The sequence below is a fragment of the Acanthopagrus latus genome, chromosome 24 (genome assembly GCF_904848185.1).
Source record: "Acanthopagrus latus isolate v.2019 chromosome 24, fAcaLat1.1, whole genome shotgun sequence".
In the NCBI taxonomy this organism is placed as follows: domain Eukaryota; kingdom Metazoa; phylum Chordata; class Actinopteri; order Spariformes; family Sparidae; genus Acanthopagrus; species Acanthopagrus latus.
The window spans coordinates 11,179,991-11,203,560 of NC_051062.1; the positions used below are offsets into that span (position 1 = coordinate 11,179,991).

Consider the following 23,570-nt stretch of genomic DNA (forward strand, 5'->3'; position numbering starts at 1 on the left):
CTCGCACTTCCCTGTGATAATGTCACAGCAGTCGCGCATTTTATTCACTTTCATGCTCATTTAAGTGCTTATGCGCTCATCTAAACTGTATAACATACTCACTATTGCCTATTTTGTCAATTATTTCCTCTTTTTGTTGTCCTCTAACATCACAAAAACAATATAAACTCGACTTTTAACATAACCTGCTTGTGTAAAGGTGATCAATACTCTAAATGAAGCTTATTACTGTATGTATGGCGGACAGAGAGAGAAACCACCCGAGCGTGTCTGAACTAATTGCATTTATTTATACGCACATAATTACCCATCAAGGGACTAATGGTTATAAATCCCTCCGGAGAGGAGCGGAGCCTCGGAGCGGACAGTCCCCGGCTCCGAGCTCCCCACTCCGGCTGTGACAGCCTGTGAGTGGGAAGCGGTGATTACGCGCGGTGCCCTCCGGGGCTGGACAAGATTTCGGGGTTTGCGTCCAAACACAGGAGGAGAAAAAATAATAATAATAAAATAATGAATAAATAAAAACAGCACGCAGCTTTGAGATCAGTTTGAAATAGGAAATAGTTTCTCATATTTATTTAGGAAATAGTTACATAAAATATAGCATTAAAGTCTGGTGTAACAGACAAAATTGCACACAGTAATAATAATAATAATAATAACAATAACATTAATAATAATAATAATAATTACCAAAGTAACACTGCTGGTAACCATTTTTCTCTTTACAAAGGAACCAGGAACATTTAAGGAGAGAGGTGAAGCATGACAGTCACACTACAGTCTGACAGTACAAAATGTGGGTATAAATACTGGACATCTAGAAAAATACACAAGTCCTCTTCAGACTCTCTTCATACAATATTAACAAGTTTCATAGAAAAAAAAAACAAACTGAAAACACACAGTCGGCTCTGTTGATTAGCACCAGCTGGTCGGACTCCAGATAGAGATTTTGGCATTAACTTCACCTAAAAAGTTCAAATATGTCTCGAAAATAAAGTGATAAAATATTTTAGTATTAGCTCTTATCGATCAAAATAAAGATTTTTTTTAATTTATTTTTCTATTTTTTCTAAAGAAGAACCCATAAAGGAACCAAAAAAAAAAGATACATGCCATGTTCAAACAGTAGACTTAATAACCTTGGTTGAATGATTGACAAACAATCTTTTTTTCTTTTTTTTTCTCATTTGCATATATCAATCAGCAATGCCCTGTTCTGATATTAACTTATAGAGGTTTCTATATACAACGTAATGTACAACTATGAAAAGGAACAACTTGAGGTTTTGGAGAGTTCAGGTACGCTACGCTACATGAGACGACAAACTGAGACTGTTTGGATTCTGGAGGAGTTTTTTTTTTTTTTGCATCAGGAACTCAAAAACAACAGAATATTATTTGAGTGTTTTTTTTTTTTTTTTCCTGATGGCTGCATCTGAAAATCTTACAATCTACATTAGTCCAGTATGTTCCCTGAGCTACCAACAATGACACTGAAAGGAAAATCATCATTATTAGAGAGTTTTGTTAGCGAATCGTTGGATCATTTTCAAGACGTTTCTTTTGCAAATTTTGTGTTTCGTTTGCATAACTGCTCAAAATAACGAGACAAAGACGAGATTGGCAGCAGTTTTAACCTTGAACGATGAGTAAAAGTGAACAAAGAAACGCAAATCCTGTCGCGATTTGTGACGTCCTTGCGAAAAATATCGCTTCAAAAACAAAAAGGTAGACAAAGATGAACCAGGTGTGTTACATGAGCAACTTCAACGGGCAACATACATAGCAGCAGACATTAAAAAAAAAATGACACCTTAGTTTTTAAATCTAGTTTCCTAGCAAACAGGAATGCAATCAAAGCAACAGTTTCGTTGCAGCTACACACCAACGTTGCCCTCCCAGAAGACGCCCCGCTTATCACTGCTTGAATAATCGTTCACTTTACACTCCTTACAAACTTTGTACAGTATTTCTTACAGTGCAATGATAAGACGTTCCCCAGCATAGGGGGGAAAAAGATAACTAAGAATTGCAATTCGACAACGTTGAGTATTGCTGTCCAGTCCACCGCATCCAAAGTATTAAAAAGTCCTGGTTTGGTGTTCAGGGTTGAGGTTTTTCATCCTCGTGTCTCCGGCTCCACTAAGTGCTTCGTGTTGAAAGTAGCGAGGGGCAGGGCTGTACTCAAGACCACGTTAGTCCAGGCTCGAATCAAGACCAGACCAAAGCAAAAACTAATGCTCACAGGGTTCTAATAGGTGCAAAAATCAATTTGGGATTGTTGTTGAGTCTCATTCCCTGGTAGTCAATTAGGCTCCCAGTACTGTGGGTTGGCGTCCAGGTCCGGATCACCAACAGAAAGTGTTATTTGTTGGTATTTGACTACTGACCCAGAACCTTGCTATTTAATTAACAGTCAGCAGAACAAGAAGCATCAGTGCTTGACAAACAACCCACCTAAAGTGTCGCCAACCCAAAGCTAAGGCATTTGTCAAACCACCAACCAACTCAAAGCCTCATTACTTGATGAACCACCAACCCAAAGCATCAGTATTTGACAAATAATTAATCCAATACTTTGATATCTGATTAGCCATCAGTTGGAAGCGTTCCTATGTGACGACCTCAGAGACTCAACAATCAACCAGAATTCCTTTGTGCAACTTTGAGGTTCAACAGAGATGGAAAATCAACCCGGAAATCCACTCCAACGCCCTGCAGTACCCCTCAACATCCAAACAAGAGAAAAGGAGTACTGAAAAGGGAAAGAAAAACTTGGTAAGGGTCAAGAACTTGACCTGTTGTCAGAGTCAGACTTGAGACATCCACGGGACTACAGCCCCGCCTTCTAACTCATTGCCCCTATACATCATTTGAGCCCTGGCTGGTGCAGGAGGAGAAGCTGTCGTACAGCGAGTCACTGAGCGAGCCCACGGGATCCGCCCCGGGCTTGCTCGAGAAGCTGGAGGAGGAGGGCTCGTCCACCTTGCAGCAGTCCTCGCCGCTCTTCCCTGCGTCTGCGTGGCAGTCGCCTCTGCGGCTGTCCGGGTACAAGCTGCCGCTGCTGGAGCTGCTGTGATTCAGCTTGTTCAGGGACTCCAAGGAGAAGTCGAGAGAGCCCGGCTGGTTTGCGCTGACGGGCGTCTTCTCCATGGGAATCTCCTTCTGCAGAGGGACAAAAAAAAAAAAAAAAAAAAAGGAGTGAAGATCAATAGAGAGCACAATCATATGTACATTTATTGGAAAGAAGTACGCTGCACTGTAAACAGTTGCATTTTGTTGATCACAAATTCAAGTTAGTCCAAACTCATTTCTGCTGCTTTGACAGATACAAAATGCCAAGCACAGAAGGAAGTCCAGCACAGCGCAGTGTAGCTCATCTGGTTTGCAGTGTAGTGCTGCAAAGCAATAAGACTGACGCCGCTTGAGAGCACGACAGTGATCTATATTGAGATTTTTATCACGCTCAAGGACCAAATGTATGTCTTGGGTGTTGGCAGGCATGCATCTCTGGGCATCTGGGCTCACCCACTCCTCCTGTTTTATTAACTGGGCTGTCTGATACATTCTTTTTTTTTCTTCCTGTTCGGCCTGTGGTCGCCTGCTTTATGAATTAGCATAGCGGGGAATATGTTTCTCAGGGGAGATGCTGCGTCTGAAGCGGCTATCTGTTAACACTGCTTCAATTAGCAGGAGTAGCGTCATTGTGAATGCGCTGATTGGGGTGACTCAGAGTCGTGACACTTTAGAAGATATTAGACTTGGAAAATGTTATTATTGTAGGTCTTATCACTCGACTGGATCGAGTCCTCATATCTTAGCCTGTTGGCCTTTCAAGGGTATTCACCTTTAGGCAACTCAGCAGAGATTAGACTCGACAACAAAAGTGCAAATGCTGCCGTTAACCAGCTGGTTCTTTGCTACTTCATGCTTTGATTCACTGCAACATGACTCTCCGACACACCACTGCTGACGACCTCCGAGCCAAACCTCGTCTACGGGAAAATAAAACAACACGTAAAGCTAAAAATAGTTGTTTACAATGTGCCGAGTCCGTCAGTATTCTACGTGATCTCGACTGTATGTCTCAAAAGGCATTTTAAGGAGCACAATCAGTATGAAAACTGTCCTTCGAGGCTGTAAACAAGATTCTCTGCATGGCTGCATTTTCCTCCCAGCGACCCAGCCTGAGAGAGCAGTTATCTACTAACATATTTTTTTTTTTTTGCAGGGGCAAGTACACAGAGGAATAGCTGGAGGGTCCACGCAGCCCCGAGGGACGCTCCAAACCTGGACCATTTAGCATCTTGCTGCGAGGTGTATCTCCCCTCAGACTGGAACCCAGAGCTGCTCCACACACAAAGCAAAAACACATAAACTGCATCAGTGAAATTGTCTGGAGCGCTGCGATGGTGGTGAAAATGGCCAGCAGGTATTTTTGTGATCTTATGAGTTGTCAGAGAGATAACAATTACACCCCTTTGCCACCAACATGGAACCGGCTCAGGTCTGGTTCATGAACTTAATGTTGCACCGTTTGGAGAATTTCCACCAAGAAGAAATTGGTTCAGACCCTGAAAAGCTGAGTCTCAGTTGGAATACCAAAAAAATAACATTAAAAAAATTAATTAAAAATCCAAGAGTTTGACCTTTCTGCATCGCAGTGCATTTATGTAATGTCGGAAAAAATCTGAAAAATTAGTCCCTGTGAATAACCCTTTAAATCGGGGAAACAACTTGGAAAATTGACAAAAATTCAGCACTCGACTTGTGGACATTGACCTCAGAAACAGCAGATGACACTACATGTTTGATTAATGGTGAGAATTGTTTTTTCTAACTATATTCTAGCTTTATATCATGCTGTGATATATTATTCCCTACATTGCTGTAACTTTCCTGCAATTCTTTTAATGCTTCCCGACAAGTTCTATGAAACCAAGCACCCAGCTGTACGTCGGGCTGCATGTGTGGGTGAAGAGAGAGTAAAAACAATAGAGATTGTTCTCAGCGCTGCTCCTCAAAGGGCCTGGAGCCTTGTTGGTTTCCTCTGCTTCCTGCTCGTTAATTGCATTCACCTGCCAGCCCAGGTGTAAACTCTTCTGTGACTTGGACAGCGGGACTCAGAGGCCAGATAGTATGAGAGCTTTAGTTTCTGCACCATTAGAACAAGACGTGATGTCTGAGAAGTGCATCGAATTCCAGTTTATTTTACGGTTTCAAAGGAAACGTGTGAATCAATCAGGCGAGGAGAGGTTTATGTAGATCTGTCCGCAGGTATAAAAGAAGAGGTTTTCATAATTTACATTCTCTTCAACTTCAGAGCTGAAACCATAAAGAGAAGTACTAATAATCTCATCCCCAGTGCGTCAGATTCAACCTTCCACCCTAAAATCCCACTAAACCCAATTAATGTGCGCTGATGTGACCTCAGTCGGCACAATCACAATAAATATATCAAGAAGACGGATTCAAAAGAAAAGTTGAAGGAAAAAAAGAAAAAAAAAAACGCCGCCGAAGGTGACACCTGTCTCGTGCGAGAACTCAAAACTAAGCGCAGGTGTTGAATGCAGATTAGACTTGTTGGGTTTTATTTTAACGCCCACGCTTCACTGTTCTATGTCACATCATTGTCAGCCGTGGAAATTGACGTTTTATGGCCTCGGGAGGAGAAGGAGCGCATGGCGTGATGGGGATCAGTGATTAGCAGAGTGCTGTGACAGTGAAGAAGAGTCTTCAGCTCCTCTAGACTCTCTCAGCCAACTCGCCCCTCCCGCCGCTATATCTCATTTTGTTCGGAAACAAGGAGAAAGAAAGGGAATGGCTGTCTTATCGCTGATTGGATTTGATTTTGGAGGAACACAATTACCAGCGGATCGAACCTTTTTCCCGGCTCAGGACTCTGCACCACCTGCGGGCGCAGCCGAAATGATGCTCTGCACGCATAACGGAGGCTGCAGGCGGACGTCTCAGTGAGAGCTTCCCACCGCAAAACACCAGGGGCCAAATCGACAATTGGTTCTGCATCACATGTCAGTAATGGGGTGTCCAAACTCGAAGTCAGTAGACCCGCTCACTACAATAGCTTACTGAAAAAGTCTTTTGCTGTGACTTGAAGAAGACATTTTCTCCTTTCTCCTCCTTTCTTGTGCATTTTTCCCAACTTTAACATGTTCATCCTCCGAAACTAAACAATCAGCTACTGTGGCTTTTGATCAGATTTTGTTTGAGGGATTCAAACCAAAGGAGGAAATTATTACGGACTGAAGATTAAAGGTAGAGAAGACGATATGAAGGAATATTTAATTACCTTTGTCCAGAATACTCCTCCCTAACTTTACACTTAATGAAAACGAGCTTGAACTTGAGGCGCAGACCTCTTGAACATCTTGCACTTTTGTGTTTAAAGCAGCTTCCATACAGTGACGACAGAGAAGAAGAGTTGTATCCACTGGAGGCAACACATTTGAAGTTTGGTCACTAGCGCGTCGCGAAGGAGGGGAGGGAAATTGGAAAAGTAACACTGCCGCTGACATAACGTTATGCAATCTGAATCTCAGCTGCTGGACACGTCATTCACACCGTGGCCTTTATTTTCCCTCACTCTGAATTTACTTTACAATCGGTAGAAACAACTGTCATCGCCGTGTGGATAATGTGATTCTGTTTCTGGTTGTATTCCTTCTGACTCCTGCTCACGCTGGCTGGGAAAAAAGCTGTAACTCTGACAGCGACTCATGAGGAGCGCATATTCCTACTGTTGATATTTATTTGTACACTGGTATCGTCCGGCAGCCCCATTTCAAGTTACATGTCAACTGAAATTCCCTGTCCCTCGCTATATAACTATCGCTCGGGGTATCAAGCTGCTCTACACTCGGGGGAGAGATGCTGCTCATGCTGATTTGTTCATGCAAACGCCCAGGAATCCCTCAAACTTGCTTCCGCCTTGGCATATGTTCTGTGTCACTTTCCTGCAGCAATTTCTTTCACCTTCGATGCAGACAAAGGAAGGAAATGGGGGGAAAAAGAAAAGAGCGAGTGAGCGGGAAAAGGTCAGAAAAGTTAGCTCGGGAAGGAAAACAAAGAGAAGGACAAGGGGAAACTGTTTCAGAACAAAAGCGAGAGAAGTCATCTGAGGAGAACAGACGGAGGGAGTTGTAAGGGTGAGACGGGAATAGAGAGAGGCAAAAGTGAAGGGAAGACGAGGAGAGAGACACACGGAGGAAAGAGAGACTCGGAGGAAGGAGAGGATAGGAGGAGAAGGGGGCGGGCGCCGCCGTTAGCAGGACTGTCAGGTGCTGTCAGGATGATGAATGGGAGGCCAGCGCGGGCTGTGAGGGCTCTGATGGGAGCCGCTGAGCTTTACATCACTCTCCTGAGTGTTTGTGAAAGGTTATTAAAGGCGCTTAAATCACCGGGCTCTGACACAGGCCCGCTACCAGCCACCAAACTTCCCCAAACTGCTGCCAATGACAACGGAAAGCTCCCCGACAAAAGCAAAGTGACCACGTAGGTACGGACGTGCGCTGAGAGGGTCGAGGAGGTGATGACACGCAGATGGATTGTCTTTTTCAAAGGAATAATGTAGGGTAAACGGGTTCAGCAGCAGTCATCCATCATTATGGCTGCTTAACAGCTCAGGAATAAGGTTAGTGTCAACATTTATATCATCTTTGGCTTAGAATGAAGGGATAATACCTGTTTCCAACAGGGAAGACCCTGCAAAAATCTCTTTATCAGGTCTTTCTGGCTTGAATTAAGTCTTCAAAGTCTTATTTTCCTGCAAATGATGAATAAGTCTGCCAACGCAGGAGGAAGTTTCAGGTATTCCTGAAGTTCCACGTGACAGAAGGAAGCTCTCCTATTGTTGTTAGAAGATACAGACACTCAAACATTTCGAACAGGAACTTTCCTGAAGTAAGATTATTTCCTTTGGAGATCGGTTGATTGCTTGCTGGCTATGTCCAAGTCCAGGATATTACATCTTGCCAAGGCCCAAAAAGGACTTTTCTGTTGATTATACAGGCCAGTTTAATTCTGTCAGCGCAGCATGAACTGTTGATGACGTACTAGCGGGCTGATGTTTTGACTCAACAGGATGATGCCAGGTTGTTTTGGGACTTCAACTCTTGACCGCTCATCTTTGCTTCAGACCTCCCTGTGAGCGCTGTAAGCCTCCCCACCGCCCCCTCAGAAACGTAGCCTACCGCATCCAATTAAATGACAGACAGGTTTGAGGATGAGACAAACACAGCTTTGTTGCTCTCTTGCATGTCAGCTAATGGAGCTGTGCTTGCAGCTCGGTTGCACAGCGGTGCCACACGGAAGCGCCCCGCCTCTCCGCTGGGAGTCGGATGGAAAAATCTCTTTTTCACTCCAGCTTCCAGTTCAAGTGCGAGCGCTCAACTTTGCATTGCAAAGCCGAGACTCTGCCTCATACAATAATGGAATAAATGCTTGAAATTCTCTTTCTGCTTGCGGAGGTCAGATGGAAGAGTCAGTCAAAGAAAATAACACTTTGGGTTTGGAGGAATTCGGTCCTGGCCGAGCGTCGCTCAAGGACACTTTAGCAGTGCTGTTTACATGATGAGTCACTTTCTGCCGCCAAACATCCAGCTGCATTTGCCATTTTCTTGTCGATAATGAGAGATAATGGTGACATGCATTTTTACACATGCAGAGTGGCTGGGATGGAGCTACAGATGTGTAAAACTAAATATTAATGTATAATGGTGCTTATGAAAGCCAAAGCAGTAAGCATATTCCACTTTGCAGTTCAAATTCTGCATAATTATTCAAATTTATGGGCGTAAATGCTTTCAAATAGTCTATATCTGATTCTGATGTCGAGTTCCAGGACGCCAAAGGTCAAGAATATAAAACAACACAGAATAAATTTGGATTTTTCCTCCCGTCTCGTACACAAGAGTCCTTTGAGCTTGTGTTGACTCAGATCCTTTTTTTCTTTTTTTCAAAATATGGATTTTTGTGTCAGGGCGGGTGTCGGGGTGTAAGAGAGGAGAGTTCGGCTGTCCCACGGAGCCGGGGCCGTGCTCGCTGGAGGCCATTTCACGGTCTCTGATCCTCATTTGTCATTCAGCGGCGTTAAATACTAATAGGCAAATACCCGCTGACACGAGAGGGCAAGGCGATCGAAAGCAATTATGCGTCTTTTGCTATGAAAATCTGCAAACAATTCCATCGGTGGGAAATAAAAATCTTGGGAGTTTAGCGAGTCGGTTCGCGCCTCGAGAAGTATTTCAAAGTTGACATTGCAGCTCGACAGGAAGTCGCCCTGACCATCTGAAAAGTCTCCTCGCCAAAGTCAGTGACATACAGGAAAAAAAATATTCATCTTCCTGCGAGGAGAGAAGAATTATGCAGACCCAGTGACAGTGTGTCTCCCTTCACACCTGGGAGCTGCCTGGCTTTGTGTTCGTTCAGCCTGCCTCCATTTGGCCTCGTGAAATGAGGAGACTGATTTATTCTACGACAGTCAGCACGGAGCCATCTCATTATCTTCCTCAAATGGTATACTGAGGTACATCGATTAAAAAAGTGAGTGTAAAATAACAAAAACTTGGAGTATACTGCATGAAAATATCCTGTTTCTTACAGTAAACAAGAGCGATGTGAGCAACTGGTCAGCGAGTAAATCAAAGGTTTCTATCCTCACTGGTTGGCACCAGAAAAACAAGTCATGCTCATATCGTATCATTTAAAGATGATGGCCTGTGCATTTTTATGCATTTAGGCTGTTCCTCCACCTAAGCGTGTGTTATTTTTTTTTTTTATTATTATTTTATACACATCAAGCTGGTGTAAATAAGGAAATAAAGATCCATAATGAGTTTCTTGCTGACTGAACTTGGTCCATGTAAGACTAGAATGTGGATCCACTGAATTGTCACTTTTAACATTAAGTGTTCTCCTACTTGTTAGTTGGCTGTTCTAATTTTAGACTTCTCTTTTAATGTCAGGGAAATTAGTCATTGGGAACATCCATCATCTGAGTAAGTGAGTAAGTATCACTGCCTGCGCAGATTCCTGGATGTCATACGAGGGTGTGATGAGCAATAAAATGCTTCATAGGAATCACCAGCGTGCCTGTAAAGTGTCTTTACAGCTGTTACGGCTGTTTTAATACTCACACTTAGTCTTTCTCCTGCCGTGCTGTCGAGGGATGACTCTTTGTGCAACAAGTTGTACTGGGAGATCCTCCTGCTGTCCTTCTCCAGATGTGTAAACACATCGTGTTGGTAGTAGTCCATGATTGACAAGGATTTCTCCACGCTGCTCCTCTTCAGGGTCTCCTCGTTCCGGTCCACTGCGAGACGGAGGATTTTTGTTATGAAAGGAAATAAAGGGGGGAAAAAAAGAACGAGAAGGAGAGAAAAATGGCAGCTTTCAAACGCACCTGAGTCGCGCTTCTTGGCTCGGTGGATCAGGGTCCTTTGCGGCGAGCCCAAAGTGCTTCCGGTTTCCTCGAGTTCAGTCTCCGTGTCGCTGCTGCTGCCCGAGTACGTGCACACTTGCAGAGCTCTTTCCTGCTCATCATCAAAAAAGGAAAAACTATTAAAATATAGACAAAACATCATATGGCAACAATTTAAGAGCTGTTAATAAGTCGGTTAATTGAAATGTGCATGACTTACACCGGGCATCTCTGTTTTTTTCTCGCTGTCCTTGGAGGTGTTGGAGGTGTGGCTGCGAGGAGCGCCGAGACTCAACCTTTTCGTCCTGATTGCATCTAGAGGTCAAAAAAGAAGGCGAAACAGAAAATGAGTCGAACGGCAAATAACAGAAACGCATCCGTCTTGTATGCACCGTCCGACCACCTAATGCGATGCACATAGACGGCGGAGAGAGGAAAAACATCATTTGAATTCTTCTGAAGTGACAATCTCACAGGTCCATTCAAGCGAAGCCAATCCAACTGCCTACACACCCACTATCATTTTCTGCCTATACGACTGGACTCGCACAATATCCGAGCTATCAAACATTAATGGCGTCCACCGTGCGATTGTTCCCGGCCATGACTCCTGGCAGCTCAGATATAACAGCCTTCAGTTGGCCCCTGAATGACGAAGTGCCGCTTTATTATCACTCTGCACGCTGCCGCCTCGGACCGGCGCCAATTTAATTGTCTTTTAACATTCAGCTGCGTTACAATAACAGGCAGCTTTTGGCCGATGCTGAAAAATCTGCATGGAGATCATAAAAGTCCTCTCGCCTTCTTCCTCTCGCCTATTAGGAGGCAAACAATGTGACAGATGCTGCTCCATTTTTCTGGCATCCGTAAGCTTTGTGATTCTATGTGGTAATGATGGGCGGAGGAGGGGAGGTAAACCATATGATGAAGATGCACAGAATTGGCTCAACAGGAGCGGCTCCGTGACTCAAACTGCTGCCTCTGCAGTGCCACCGCGGCACCGAGGTGAAATGGATGCACTCTAATGTCCTGTAAGCATAAATCCCCGGGTGTGATCGCTCATCCCCGCGTGTTATTGTAGCTTTAATCAGCCATCTGATTGCATCCTACCCACCACCTTTCTGCTGTGCAACGCGCCGAACGTGGAGGAAGACGGAGCTTTATGATCTATGGCTGCGTTGACAGGCTTATCTAATTGCATTTGTTAGTTTTTCCTCGGGGCAATGGCGAGTATGAGTTTCTAAAAAGGACACAGACTCCTTTGTCATCTCAGCTGAGTATCAGATGTCAGCGTTGATGCATTAGCCCCAGAATTAGCTGAACAAACAAGGTTCTTCTTTTAATCAGAGTGTAATAAAGCAAACAACTCGCCCTCCTCGTCTGGAGCCCTTGAGCGCTCTCGAGGAAAAGTGTGTTAACATAAAGTACAGTGACACCCGATATTTCACTAAGCTCCTGAAAGGCTGTCGAAGGCTTTCAAGGCTTGGCGCTCATAATAGATGCTTTCACAGACATTTCAATCTGCTTCTCTTTGTTTGGCCCTGATTGAGAAAAGCAATTAGAAAAGCAAAGACGTCCTTCTTCCACACGTCGTGCCGTATGGTTCGAGTTCCTAATGTGAAGTAATCGCGCAGGGCAGACGGCACAAATGATGTCAGTGTTTCCTGCAGCACCAGGTATAACTCGAACTCTAACCCTGATCCTGGGGTTACAGCAGTATACCGGTTTCAAGGTCGTCAAATTCTGCAGTTCAATTACATATGAATTAATTAGCTTGTGTTATTACTCTGAACCTAAACCTTAACCTGAACCTTTAAAGGAGAAGCCAGGTAACACATGAAATGTAAAGAAGTTGTCGACCAACCTGAAGTTGCGAATTTGGGCAGCCGGCTCTGAATGTCTTGTGCGTTGTTGCTGCCGGTCACACTTGGGTCGGACAGGGAGTGACCCATGCCTATAGGGGCATGCAGGCGGGTTTTTGGGAGGGAAGGCACTTTCACATCAGGTTGTGAGGGGTCTGGGTGGGAACAGGGAGGCTCCCGATCAAGCTCGGACGAGCCGGCGGTCACCCCATCGGGGCTGGATTCAGATTTAGGGATGTGGCGACCGCTGGCCCGGGTGACGGAATCGGGGAGAGGGAAGGTGCCGATCCCGCTGTCCAGGGTTCTCATCTGACAACCAGAGCCTAAAGTGACAAGGGAGAGGAGTGTGACGTCTGGGAGAAGCCGGGAACAATGATCAAGGAAGAGAAAGGAGGGCTTGGATTCACATGCAGGGGAAAGGGCTGTGAGTAAAGAGGGCGTCTGTGGCAGGTTCAGTAACACATGGCCGGTAGGAAAAGAGAGAAAAGACAGCATCTTATTTGACGTAGTTGTATCTATGGGGAGGAAATGATTATTGCTCTAGTGTAGAAGTGCTGGCGGCTCCATCCTCAGCCCAGTGTTCCTTGTTTTAGCAATCACAGTTGTACAATCAAAACACGATATGACAACCAGAGAGGACCTGCTGCCAGCTTTCCGGAACAAAACACACAATCGAGTTACAACCCGAGGACACGTTTGTCAGATTCATCAGAGTGCACGCTGGGTTGCAATCAGGAGAAATGATGGCAAGTAGCAACAGATGGACGTTGTTTGGAAGCCACAGTTTGCGGGGCCTTGACTCAGGCTGCAACAGATGGACAGCCATTCAGCTCGGCCCAGGTCCTTGTAACTCTGGCCGCTAATGGCCGACAGTTATACGCTAATTATGTGCGGCTTGCAAATTTGTGTTGAGATAGAATTTTTCATTTTTCATTTTTCACATTGCATCTTCTATTGTTGGCCTTGGAGAGGATGAATCCTCTGCTCCCTCCGTTCTCTCTCTCCCTCAAAACACTGGGCAGTGAAAGCTCAGGCGTGTTTTGTAGTTTGGAGAGACGGATCAATATTAACAGGCTCTGCTTCTCAACTGTACATCCCCGTCTCAATGGGATGCAGTCATGTACATTTTATTCTGTGAATAAAAGTTCTCTCCGAACACTGTTGGGCATTTCTGTTGACTGAAGAAGAAGGGTAAGGGGCACACTTTCAGAATCGGCTTAAAGCCTCAGAACATTTCCTCGTGGGTCTGAGGCTAAAACTATTGATCCAGTTTCCCTTTGGATAGCCTTTTCTCAGAGTGTCATTAGCAATTCACTCAAGTAACAACAAGCCCTCTGCTATGAATGTCAAAACTATGTCAATAAATTCATAAATGTATTTTAAGGAAGGTTTTTATTTGTGTTTGAGAGTTTGTGTTTACTCAAACTTTCTATCCGACATGCTTCTGACTTTCAACACCATGACGTGCGTGCAGAACCTGTGAAAATGAGTCCTACGTGTTCTGATGTACACATACACCCCGTACATCGGACAGATGGCCTGTTACTTGTACACATATCTGCTGTGAGTCACATGAAGACAGCTGCTGCGAAGGGATTAAAAGTCGGATCCAGAAATCCTGATCTAAGTTGGAAAACTGCACTCTGTGGTCGAGATACAAAGAATGAAAAACTTCTGAAATGTAATTTATCATGTTCTACTAGCATCGACTACTACTTCTGTCATTCTAATGTATTAAGTTGGTTTATAAAACTGCTTTTGTTACTTTCACCAAGACGTCCCCAGAAGTACAGCTAGGTTGTTGGGAAGGGAAATTGATTGGCTTCAATCGTGGTTCATTTATTTGTTGATAACTACTAACTGCTGTTCCACCATGGCAGCAAAGATACATGAATGAAAGAGCCGTTTGTCACTCCGAAATGGGAGCGCTTGCAATACTCCCAGGGCTGACCTGGGGCGGGTGGGAATCAGCAACAGGCAGCAACATAAGGAAAACAAACATACCCAACAACACTGAAAAGAAAATATGTCTCCAGTCTCGAAAGAAGCTGGCGAGTGTTTAGCAACAGACTTCACATGACAATTGATTTTATGAAACCCCCCATTTTGGTCATTTTGATCAGTGGACCTTTATGGACTTAAGAGACGTAACTGATCCTGGAATGGACACAAATTAGGATTTAAGGACCACTTCAAAGGTAGGAGGTCACCATTTTTGTCCTTACCATGGCGCCAAAATGTAATGAATTATTCTTCTGTTCTTGTTAAATTATTTGAACTGAGTTTGACTGACTTGTGGAGAACTTAACCAATCCAAACATGTACAACCATGTTGACAAAAGTTTAAACATTTATATCGCAATGAGCCATTCTGAACTAGCAACAGGTTGCCAACATACTGGCCAGTCTGACTTGCCTGAGAAACGCTTAGTTATGCAATGGTAACGCGTTATTGTAGATAGTAACTGTAATGATATTATGTGTTATATTGCCCCCAGCACCAAACCTGAATACTTATTTGTGAGTGTGAGAGAGAAAGGCAGAGAGAGCCATAGATTACAAAGCTGTATAATTGAATGCCAAGCCTGGCAGTTCAAAATGCCCTCTATAACCAAACCATAACAAGGTCCACAGTAATTCTACCCAGAGGCAACAACAACTGGACATAATCTAGTTTTCCATGAGCTCCCTATCACTTCTGTATACAACCTCCGGGGTTTGAGGGGAGAAAGTGTTTCTCTTGGCACCTCCATAGTGTGAAATGTGCTCTATGCAATGAGGAGGTGTCAATCGGAAAAGAAGGAGTCGTCACAAATGTCCGTTACCTCATTTTAAGATGAGCCAACAGATTAAAAGGCAATGACACTGATTGTACAGTCTGGTAATCGTTTGTCATTAGAGAGAAGATCCAACATATCTCAGCCATTTTTCAGAGCCAAGTCTTGAAAGTAAGTTTTGAAACATCAGCACCAGGTGAAGTAATGGCAGAATCACTGGTATTGATCAACGCTGCCATCAAACCCCTCGCAGATATATTAGGGTCATTCTGTGCTATGGGCCGGTCAATTTATTGTCCCTTTGTAAGAAAAAAAAACACGGCCTCGAGGGAAGTTCTTCTAATATCAAACAACTGACCAGTGCAGAGTGAACTTCAAAATCCACATTCATAACTTGAGGAATGGATTTTGCTCAAGCTCCTCACATCATAAACTGGCTGGATGTAAACTATTTATATGATTAATGTGTTTGTCTGGCATTAGGCCGGTGAATGCTGCAGTTTGGAGGAACGTGACATTAAAGCAGCGCTGAGCTGCAGCACGGCAGCTGAAGCCTTTATGAAATATTTAATTCGCACTGTCTGGGAGTGCTTAGCTGGCAGAATATAAAAAAGCCGGCGCGTTAATGAGAATACAGAAACAATTAGGCGCTTTATTTTTGGCCATCAGGAGCTCATTTCCACACTGTGTAAAGTGACTCAAGCCAAGTCTGTTTGAGTGAAGTTGAGAACCCCTTTCTGGTTCTGTAGAGATTATTTCCACCAATGCTTCGCCCTGCCAAAATACATCAACTTTAATTATTTATACGAACTTGCTGTTGGGAAGTCAGAGTTCATTTAAATTCTTCACCATCACCGCCATGCGTATACTGTAGATAAAAACTGTGCCAGCTATGAAGCGAAACAATACTTTTACAGCCAGTTAGCGACAATAAACTATGTCAAGTAGAAATGTCAGATACAATCAGGGAACACTGGCATTTATTCATGTTCATGTTTCTGTGGAGAGTAGAGGGCTGAAACAAATTATTACTGATGAGTATTTTCTCAACCAGTTGTCAGAAAATTGTGAAAAATGCCCAAACGTCTTAAATGTCTTTCTATATCTGCAACACAAAGATATTCAATTTACTGTAATGGAGGATTAAATAAACCAGAAAAAAAATCAGAGAATCTCACTTACAAAAACCAATTAATTGTTTATCAATATGGATACTGATTAATTTAATTGCTGACAAATGATCTATAAATCACTGTAGTTCTAATTAAAGAAAAAGGATTCCCGTTAGATTAGAACTCTGCATATCACCTGAGTAGCTGCTAACTGCTGCTAAATGTAGCTGCTGCTAGCCAGTAAGCTGAGTTAACCATGCAGGTAGCAGTCGAATTAGCTGACTCTGGTGTTGTTTACTATCAGACTTTCATCTCTTGAGGTACAAGCTTATTAAACGCCAATTAAAACCCAGAAAAATAGCTTACGGTCAGTAGAGAACCTTGTTGAGTGAACCTTTGTTCAATTTCGGAACAAATGTCATATCTTTTTAAAGCCAGGACTCTGCTGCAAGCTATAAACAAATGGCACTTTTTCCCACGGACCTTCCAGCTAATCTCACTTCACACCATATTCATCTTGTTGTATTGCAGGAGGTGAGTAATAACCACCTTCGAGATTGATCACTGATGCAATTTCTGAAACTGAATGGCAGCTGAGTGACAATCACGCTGTACTCCACCTCGTGTCAACATCAGTCCCTCCCTCCTCCCTCCCCCAATGAATTTACATACTACCATGTAAGTTTGTCGCACTGCGATGATAACAATCATCATCCCGTCGCATAAAGTGTTTGGTGCATCCTTTTTTTTCCCTCCTCTTCCTTAGCCGCTCAGGCATTGTAAAATATCAGCCGGTTGCACATCAATCACCTGACTAGACTGTCAGCGTGTTGTTCGCAGCCGCTGCTATTTCCCCACAGTAATGGCGAGTCTGGCAGTGAGGAGAATTAGTTGGCGAAGGAATTGAGTTGTCAATCACATCAGGAAATCACAACTGTAAAATGTGTTAATGCTCGGCTGCGCTGGTTGATTCGTGATGGTTAGTGACAGCTTTTACACTCGCAAATATGAAACTCAGTGGCTTAAAACAGACAACGTGAACTTTTGGCACGGTGAAAGTAGCGCAGCAAATCAGGTAAAAAGGAACGTTTCATCTCATTTTCATGGGATTTACCCAGACAGTCTTGTGTTTTTCGAGGGATTTCAATGTTTTTTTGTGAAACTTCCCTAAAGGACTGGCAATAAAACATAAGCTTACCTATCATGTGATCTTGACAAACTGTGTCTTGGATGCGTCCCTCCTCTTTTTCAGCCCTCATGTTGATCTTCTGAGTCAGTAGAATGGTCTGGAATATTAACAAACAGTGCATGTTGGTGATACAAACATCAGAAAGCAGCTAAAATACACCATGATACATAAAAACTAACATTATATAGAGATTCAGAAAATCCAAACAGACTTTTACCCTGCACAACGTCTTGCATTATGTAACATCTATTTATAAAGCTCAAGGCAATTTGCACACTAAAAGCGAAAGCAAAAAAGGACAATTCATTGCTGCCAGATTTGTGTGTTTTCTGGCTGTTCAGATGAAAAGAAAGTCTCTAAAAAAGTTTTGTTCAAAAAGAAGTGAGGCTATTGTCAGTCCTTCCTGGTCTTACTTTAATTGGGTTATTTAAAAAGAAAAAAAAAAAAAAAACAGTTTTGGGGTGGTTCAAGCGCAGGAGCTTGTAGGTCATGAAGTGTCCCTCTTTTGTTGTATTTCTGTGGGGAGCAGATAGAGAGAAAGCTCGGAGGATGGTATTAAATGGCCCCTTTGTCAAATTGAGTGCCTGCGATAAGGGGCTCCTCCATGTTATCAAAATTCCTCATCGTCTGGATTAAATTTCCTACATTATGCTGTGAGACTCTCTTTTTGTAACCCTCTTCCTCCATTCAGCCCCGTGCTCTATTTTCATTGCTCTCTCAAGCACTCAGCCCTGCCATCACTTTTTGGGTCTTTTGACTGACAGATAATAAAGAATAAATCCACAAGGTCATAATTTTTTTGCCTTTTGCTTACAAAGTGCGCGGGTATGACTTAAAGAACGGCGATGGCTGAGAGGGAAGCCTAATTCAAGTTACATGCATGGCCTGACGGCTGCCTCTGTGTTGAGATATGGTTTTAAAAAATCTTCAGCCTTCTGGAAACAACAACAACAACAACATGAGCCCGGGCAGATAATGAAAAAGTAGGCGATGAATAGTAGGCTGAGTCAGAACACAATGCGAATCAATAGCAAAGCCTGAAGGGGATATGATGCTGAAGAGGCGTCGGGCTCTGGGATGTGTTTGTGTGCGTGCACATGTATTGTATAAGTGTGAAAACCTGTGGGAAAGTGCGTGTACGCGTGCGTGCCAACATAAATCAGCATTCTTTCATGGCAGCGTGTTTGCGGACTTACAGCAGTATCGGAGCAGATCTCCATATCTCCCTTCATTTCGCCGTGTTTCTTGGGTGTGGAGATCCCAGGCGACGATGCAGCAACACAGTTGCCCTTCACAGCGTTCCTGCGAGAAAATGAGATTTGATCTGTTGTTATGTCTATGCGCCAATCTCCTCCTTTATCAACTCGCCAGGTAGAAAGTGAGCCTGCTGATAAATTGCGTTGACCTGCTCTTTCGTTTCATGGATGCGTGCACGCAAACGTAGGTACACGTGCGCCCCAAAACACACACACACATGAAAAAGCCATCAAATGTTTAACGGCCTCGATGAAGCGCTCCCTCTCAAGTGATTGCAGTTACTCTGGATAAAAATCTGTCAGCTGTGATTTGGAGTGGCAAATCACTGAAGTGTGGGGTATGAAATGCGGAGCTCTGCTGTCTTAAAGATACTTTACCGTGAGTGCGCTGACTGACTGTCTGGATGCTGGTCCAAGAAGTGCTTATGCTCAGTGGAGTGGAGTCATAACTCAAACAGACAGCTGCTGTTTGTGCTGTTTATTTATCAGTTTCACTGAGGCTTAAAGCAGTGATGGCTCATGTTTAATTTAATAGAACAACCAATTTGTTTCAGTGTCGATTCACTTGATAGAAATACAAATCCGAGGAGGTTCAGTGACAGGATGTAATCAGCATAGCATCGGATCAATTAAAGACAATTTATTCTTGATGACAAAGATGTTATTCACCCACCTGCCGAGAAGCTCTTTCACGAACTGGTCTTTGCCGATAAAGGCTGTTGTACACTGGATCTGACTGGCAATCTGACCCATCTGATTGTTGCAGTGGTCCATGATGGAGCTCAGCTTGTTGTTCACCTCAGACAGATTCTGCACCTCCGGACTGTCTTTCTGCTGGTTATCAATTTTCTTCTTGTCCTTCTTCTTGTCGGCCTTGATCTGTTTGCCTCCGAGCACCGATCCGATCTTCAGTTCTTTCTTCTCCTCTTTTCCCTTGGGAGACTCCACTTTCTTACCACTCAGGGCTGGGAGTTTGCTCTTACGGAGGCCGAACCAGTTTGCCAGAGAGGGGCCTGTTTTCTGTTTGGTCTCGATGGATGCAACCTTCTCCTGCTCCTGACATTTCTGTAGATTCTCTTCGATTCCCATCATGACTTTCTCCTCAATAGTGCAGCCTGTTGGGCTCATCTTTTTCTCATCCATATCTGGGGCTTTGTTTGGGGAGTCTGTCAGGGTTTTGACCTCTCTGCTAAAGTCTGGCTCATTTGGGGGCACAACTCCTGTCTCTCGTACTTGGTTTTGTGAACTGTAGACATAGGACGGAGGTTGAAACTGTGGATGAGATGCAACTTTTGCTGGCTTACGGATGTTGCTCAAACCAGTCCTATCGCTGATGGGTAAGCTTCGCACCTCTTTATGAGAAGGCGAGATGACTGCCTCCACCTTCGTCATGCCCTGTGACCCCTCGATTTTGGAGCCAGATTTAGAAGTCCTCTCAGGGAGAATGTTGTGACTATTTGACCCAGTCATACCACCATAGAGGCTAAGCCTAGTCCTGGGGGAATGGACAGGACTTTCAGCCAACCCAACACTGGGTACCTCCAAGGAACTCTGTCTTGACAAAGAGTTCCCCCTTTCACCAGAGTTGGTGATGATCTGAGTTCGGATTTTCCCCGGTCCTTCTACAACATTGATGCTGGGTTTCTCAATGTAATTGGTGCTGAAACTCTGGCTGCGTGCTTTGGCCCCATTCATCCCCAAAGCCGGCTTCAGATGAGGTTTGGTCGTAACGGATATGGATCGAGAGAAAAGTTGACTACTCCTTTTTCCTTTCTCACAAGCATCCCCCACCTCAGCTGGAACTTCCTCTTCCAGTAACCGACACTGGACCTCACCTTTACCCTCTTTAACGGACATATTGGGTGGCTCAGTGCACACTGGCTGCAAGCTCTCACATTGGATAGAAGCATTAGATGTCACAGTTTCCCTGGAGACTGAGTTGATATGATCTTTCTCTTGCTTGCCTGGAATAGAGGGACTATTTTTATGGCTCGGGGGAGATTTTAAAAATGCTTTAAAACCCATTGGGATGCGGGTCTTTGAGGTTTTTTCCGCTGAGTTTGGGGACAGGACGACCGCACCTGGTGGGCTGACTACAGTTTTACCATTTTGTGGTTCAGTTTTACCTTGAGGGCTGTCCTGTATTGATATAGGTAAACTAATGGAGGCCTTCTGCACTGTGTGATGGACATTTTCTTGTGCTGATCCTCTTTTACTTGCAAATGAGTTCTGAAGCGAGGACCCTCTGAGGGCACTGTAGGGAGGAGGGACATTCTTTGAGCTTTTAGGTGCATTTTCAGTTTCTGGAGCACACCCTGAGTTTGCAGAAGGGAGGTAGTCTTTTGTGGTCATCCTCTTGGGAGTGCCTTTAGTAGGTGTCTGAGTCGTGGCAGGGGACTTTTGAAGGTGCTGACCGGTTTTATCAACCAGTTTCTGAGGTGCAAGTGCAGTCCCGTAGCCTGCATCCAAATCTAAACAGTCTTTGTCCTTGATGGGAAGCGTAGATTGCATATTTGGTAAAAGTGAGGTGTGGTAACTCGGGGGAGGGCCCCTCACAGTGGTTGGTGTGGATGGTTGAGCCACCCATGTTTTATGTGCTTGAGGAGAGCCTTCATAATTTGGTCTGATCAGTAAAGAGGTGGTGCGGCCGGGGGGAGGTGGAGGGGATGGGGACCTGAGTTTATTTTTGCTGGTTTCACAGTGTTTGTCTCTAGTTGGCTGTTCGCCATTGTCAGCATACTCCAGGTGCCTCCTTGCGAGGTGTGGGGAACCAGAGGAGGAGCCCTTAGTGAATTCAGCCCTGCTGGGGAGCTTGGAATTTACTGCCTTTGGGCTCTGTGTCTTGATGAACTTGGATATTTTGACTGTAGGAGAGGAGGGGGATTTCTCCTGACCAGAGGGCCCCAAGTTCCCACTATTACTTGGTTCAGTGGTGGTGGCTTTAGACACCCTCAGTGGGGATGCTGAAGGTTTGTTACGACCAGGTATCTTTGAACCATTGGACTTTGGACCAGCAGGATCATTCATGGGAGGGATGGAATGACCTTTACTAGATCGGCTGCTTGGTGGTTTGATTAGTTTCCTCTGTGGAGTCAACTGCATTGACAGCCTCTCAGCACTGCCTTCCCTGCTGGTGCTTCCATTGCTAGTCCTTATCTGACAGTCAGAAAGCTTCTCTGGAGATTCAAGAACACTGTAGGTTCTAGCATTAGCTGATTTTTGCCTCGTGGGCCGGTCTTGGGGCACCAGTTCTGCATAATTGGCAACTACCTTGCTACCTTGAATATCATGTCGAGACACTGCACCTGCTGTGACCTTCTGAGCACAAAGTTCAATAGGCTCTCCTTCTGCATCAAATATCGTCAAAATGCTCTCCTCAGACTGTGTAGACTTGGCCACCTTTGGCTCTTTAATCAGGCTGAAAGGCCTTGGCCTCCCATCTGCAGATTGAGTCCGTCCCTGGTCCCTTCGCAGCCACTGTTGTGTGAGCAGCTTGGCAGCATCTCTTGACAGTCTCTTAGAGTCCCTCTCTGCTTGCTCTGCTGCCTGGCTCATGGACATTCGGATGTCACTGGACTCAGAGTTGAGCTCCTCTGGATCATCCACGTCAGAGAGGTGATTAGGTACCTCTGGGTCAGGAGGCTTGAAGTGCAGCTTGGATGGTTTACTAAAAGCTGATGTCCGACCTCCCTCGGGAAGAAAACTGTTGATGAAACTCAACAGTTCTTCAGGACGCTCTTTCGAATCAGATGGCTGTTTGATAGCTACGAGACCTGAGCTACCATCACCTCCACCTCCACCTCCACCTCCACTCTCCTGTATCCCATCCCAGCTACACAAACTGTCCGAGATGCTTTTGGAGAGCCTCCTACAGTAAAACCAGTTGTCCTTGGTGGGGATATTATCTCCATGACCTGATTGTGCCAATTCGTCATCAGCATCATCAGAATCATAGGTAAACCTCCTTCCCCCAACAGTTCTGCCCACATGGGTAGGTTTGGACACCCCTTTACTGTTAGTCTTAATACCCAGGGAGTAGATGCCCTCATTGGAGTTCATGCAGTCTTTGTAGCCTGACTTGGAGACCTTGGAAGAAGCAGAGTGGCTCCTGTGTTTCCTTCTCTGAAGCTTCCTCAGTCCCTCCAGTATGTGGCTCTCCTTGCGCCTCGTGGGCTGCTGCTCCTCCAGGGCGGCACAGATGTTACTCGGGGCTGACGAACCCAAACTCAGCCTCTTCTCCCAGGTCAGAGATGACTACAGGGCAAAAAGAAAGAGTGGGTTAACCTCTTACAAAATTTATTTAAGTATCTGCACACATTCTTCTCTTATAATGTATGAAATGACATTATGTCCATGTTGAATGAAAAGCTTGAATAAATCACAATTCATGTGTAAATGATGACACAAAAGACAAGACTGAATACTGAACTGAATAATTGGCACATATCAAACATGTTTGGTATCTATAATCTAAAATCTGAACCCAATAACATCTTAGAGCAGCTGACAGTGCTGCCAAGCAACGATAAACACGTCACCCATTTAGCCTTCTGTTTTTTTTTTAATGTTAATAATATCCTTTGGTTTGTGATGTGCCATTACTTTCAGATCTTGTAATGTATGCATGAAGATTCTCCTGATGTGCGTGATGACACCAGTTTTAACCTTTTAAACTCCTGTAGTCTGAGGCAGGCTTAATTACACACTTCTGATTCTGTTTCATCAGGCATTGTCATCCAACCATCATCCTTAAATAATAAAACCCTTCTGTTAAATGATCTTAAGGGTCTTCACCTCCATTTGGGAGCCATAATCAGCACTCTAACAGTAAGATGAGGGTTTAATTAGGGTCTCAAAAGAAATACAAGCATCTCTGATAGGGATCTTGATGAGCTACTGCAACACCAGGTACTGTTTTTTTGAATTCCTG

The 23,570-nt window shown here is 44.3% G+C and overlaps 1 protein-coding gene across 6 annotated transcripts in view; it reads right to left on the bottom strand.

Moving 5' to 3' along the window:
• Window positions 1-543: 543 nt before the first annotated feature.
• The window catches only part of LOC119015445 (nck-associated protein 5-like), a 143,688-nt gene continuing 120,661 nt past the window's right edge, over window positions 544-23,570 (bottom strand). For all 6 annotated transcript variants that reach the window (XM_037091419.1, XM_037091421.1, XM_037091422.1 and 3 more), the window contains 8 exons: window positions 19,314-22,894; window positions 18,581-18,686; window positions 17,394-17,481; window positions 12,309-12,629; window positions 10,665-10,759; window positions 10,427-10,556; window positions 10,161-10,336; window positions 544-3,171 (listed from right to left, as the gene is read on the bottom strand). In XM_037091419.1, coding sequence (XP_036947314.1) covers window positions 2,869-3,171; window positions 10,161-10,336; window positions 10,427-10,556; window positions 10,665-10,759; window positions 12,309-12,629; window positions 17,394-17,481; window positions 18,581-18,686; window positions 19,314-22,894 — 4,800 coding nt within the window. In that variant the 3' untranslated portion in view covers window positions 544-2,868. The remainder of the gene's footprint in view (window positions 3,172-10,160; window positions 10,337-10,426; window positions 10,557-10,664; window positions 10,760-12,308; window positions 12,630-17,393; window positions 17,482-18,580; window positions 18,687-19,313; window positions 22,895-23,570) is intronic.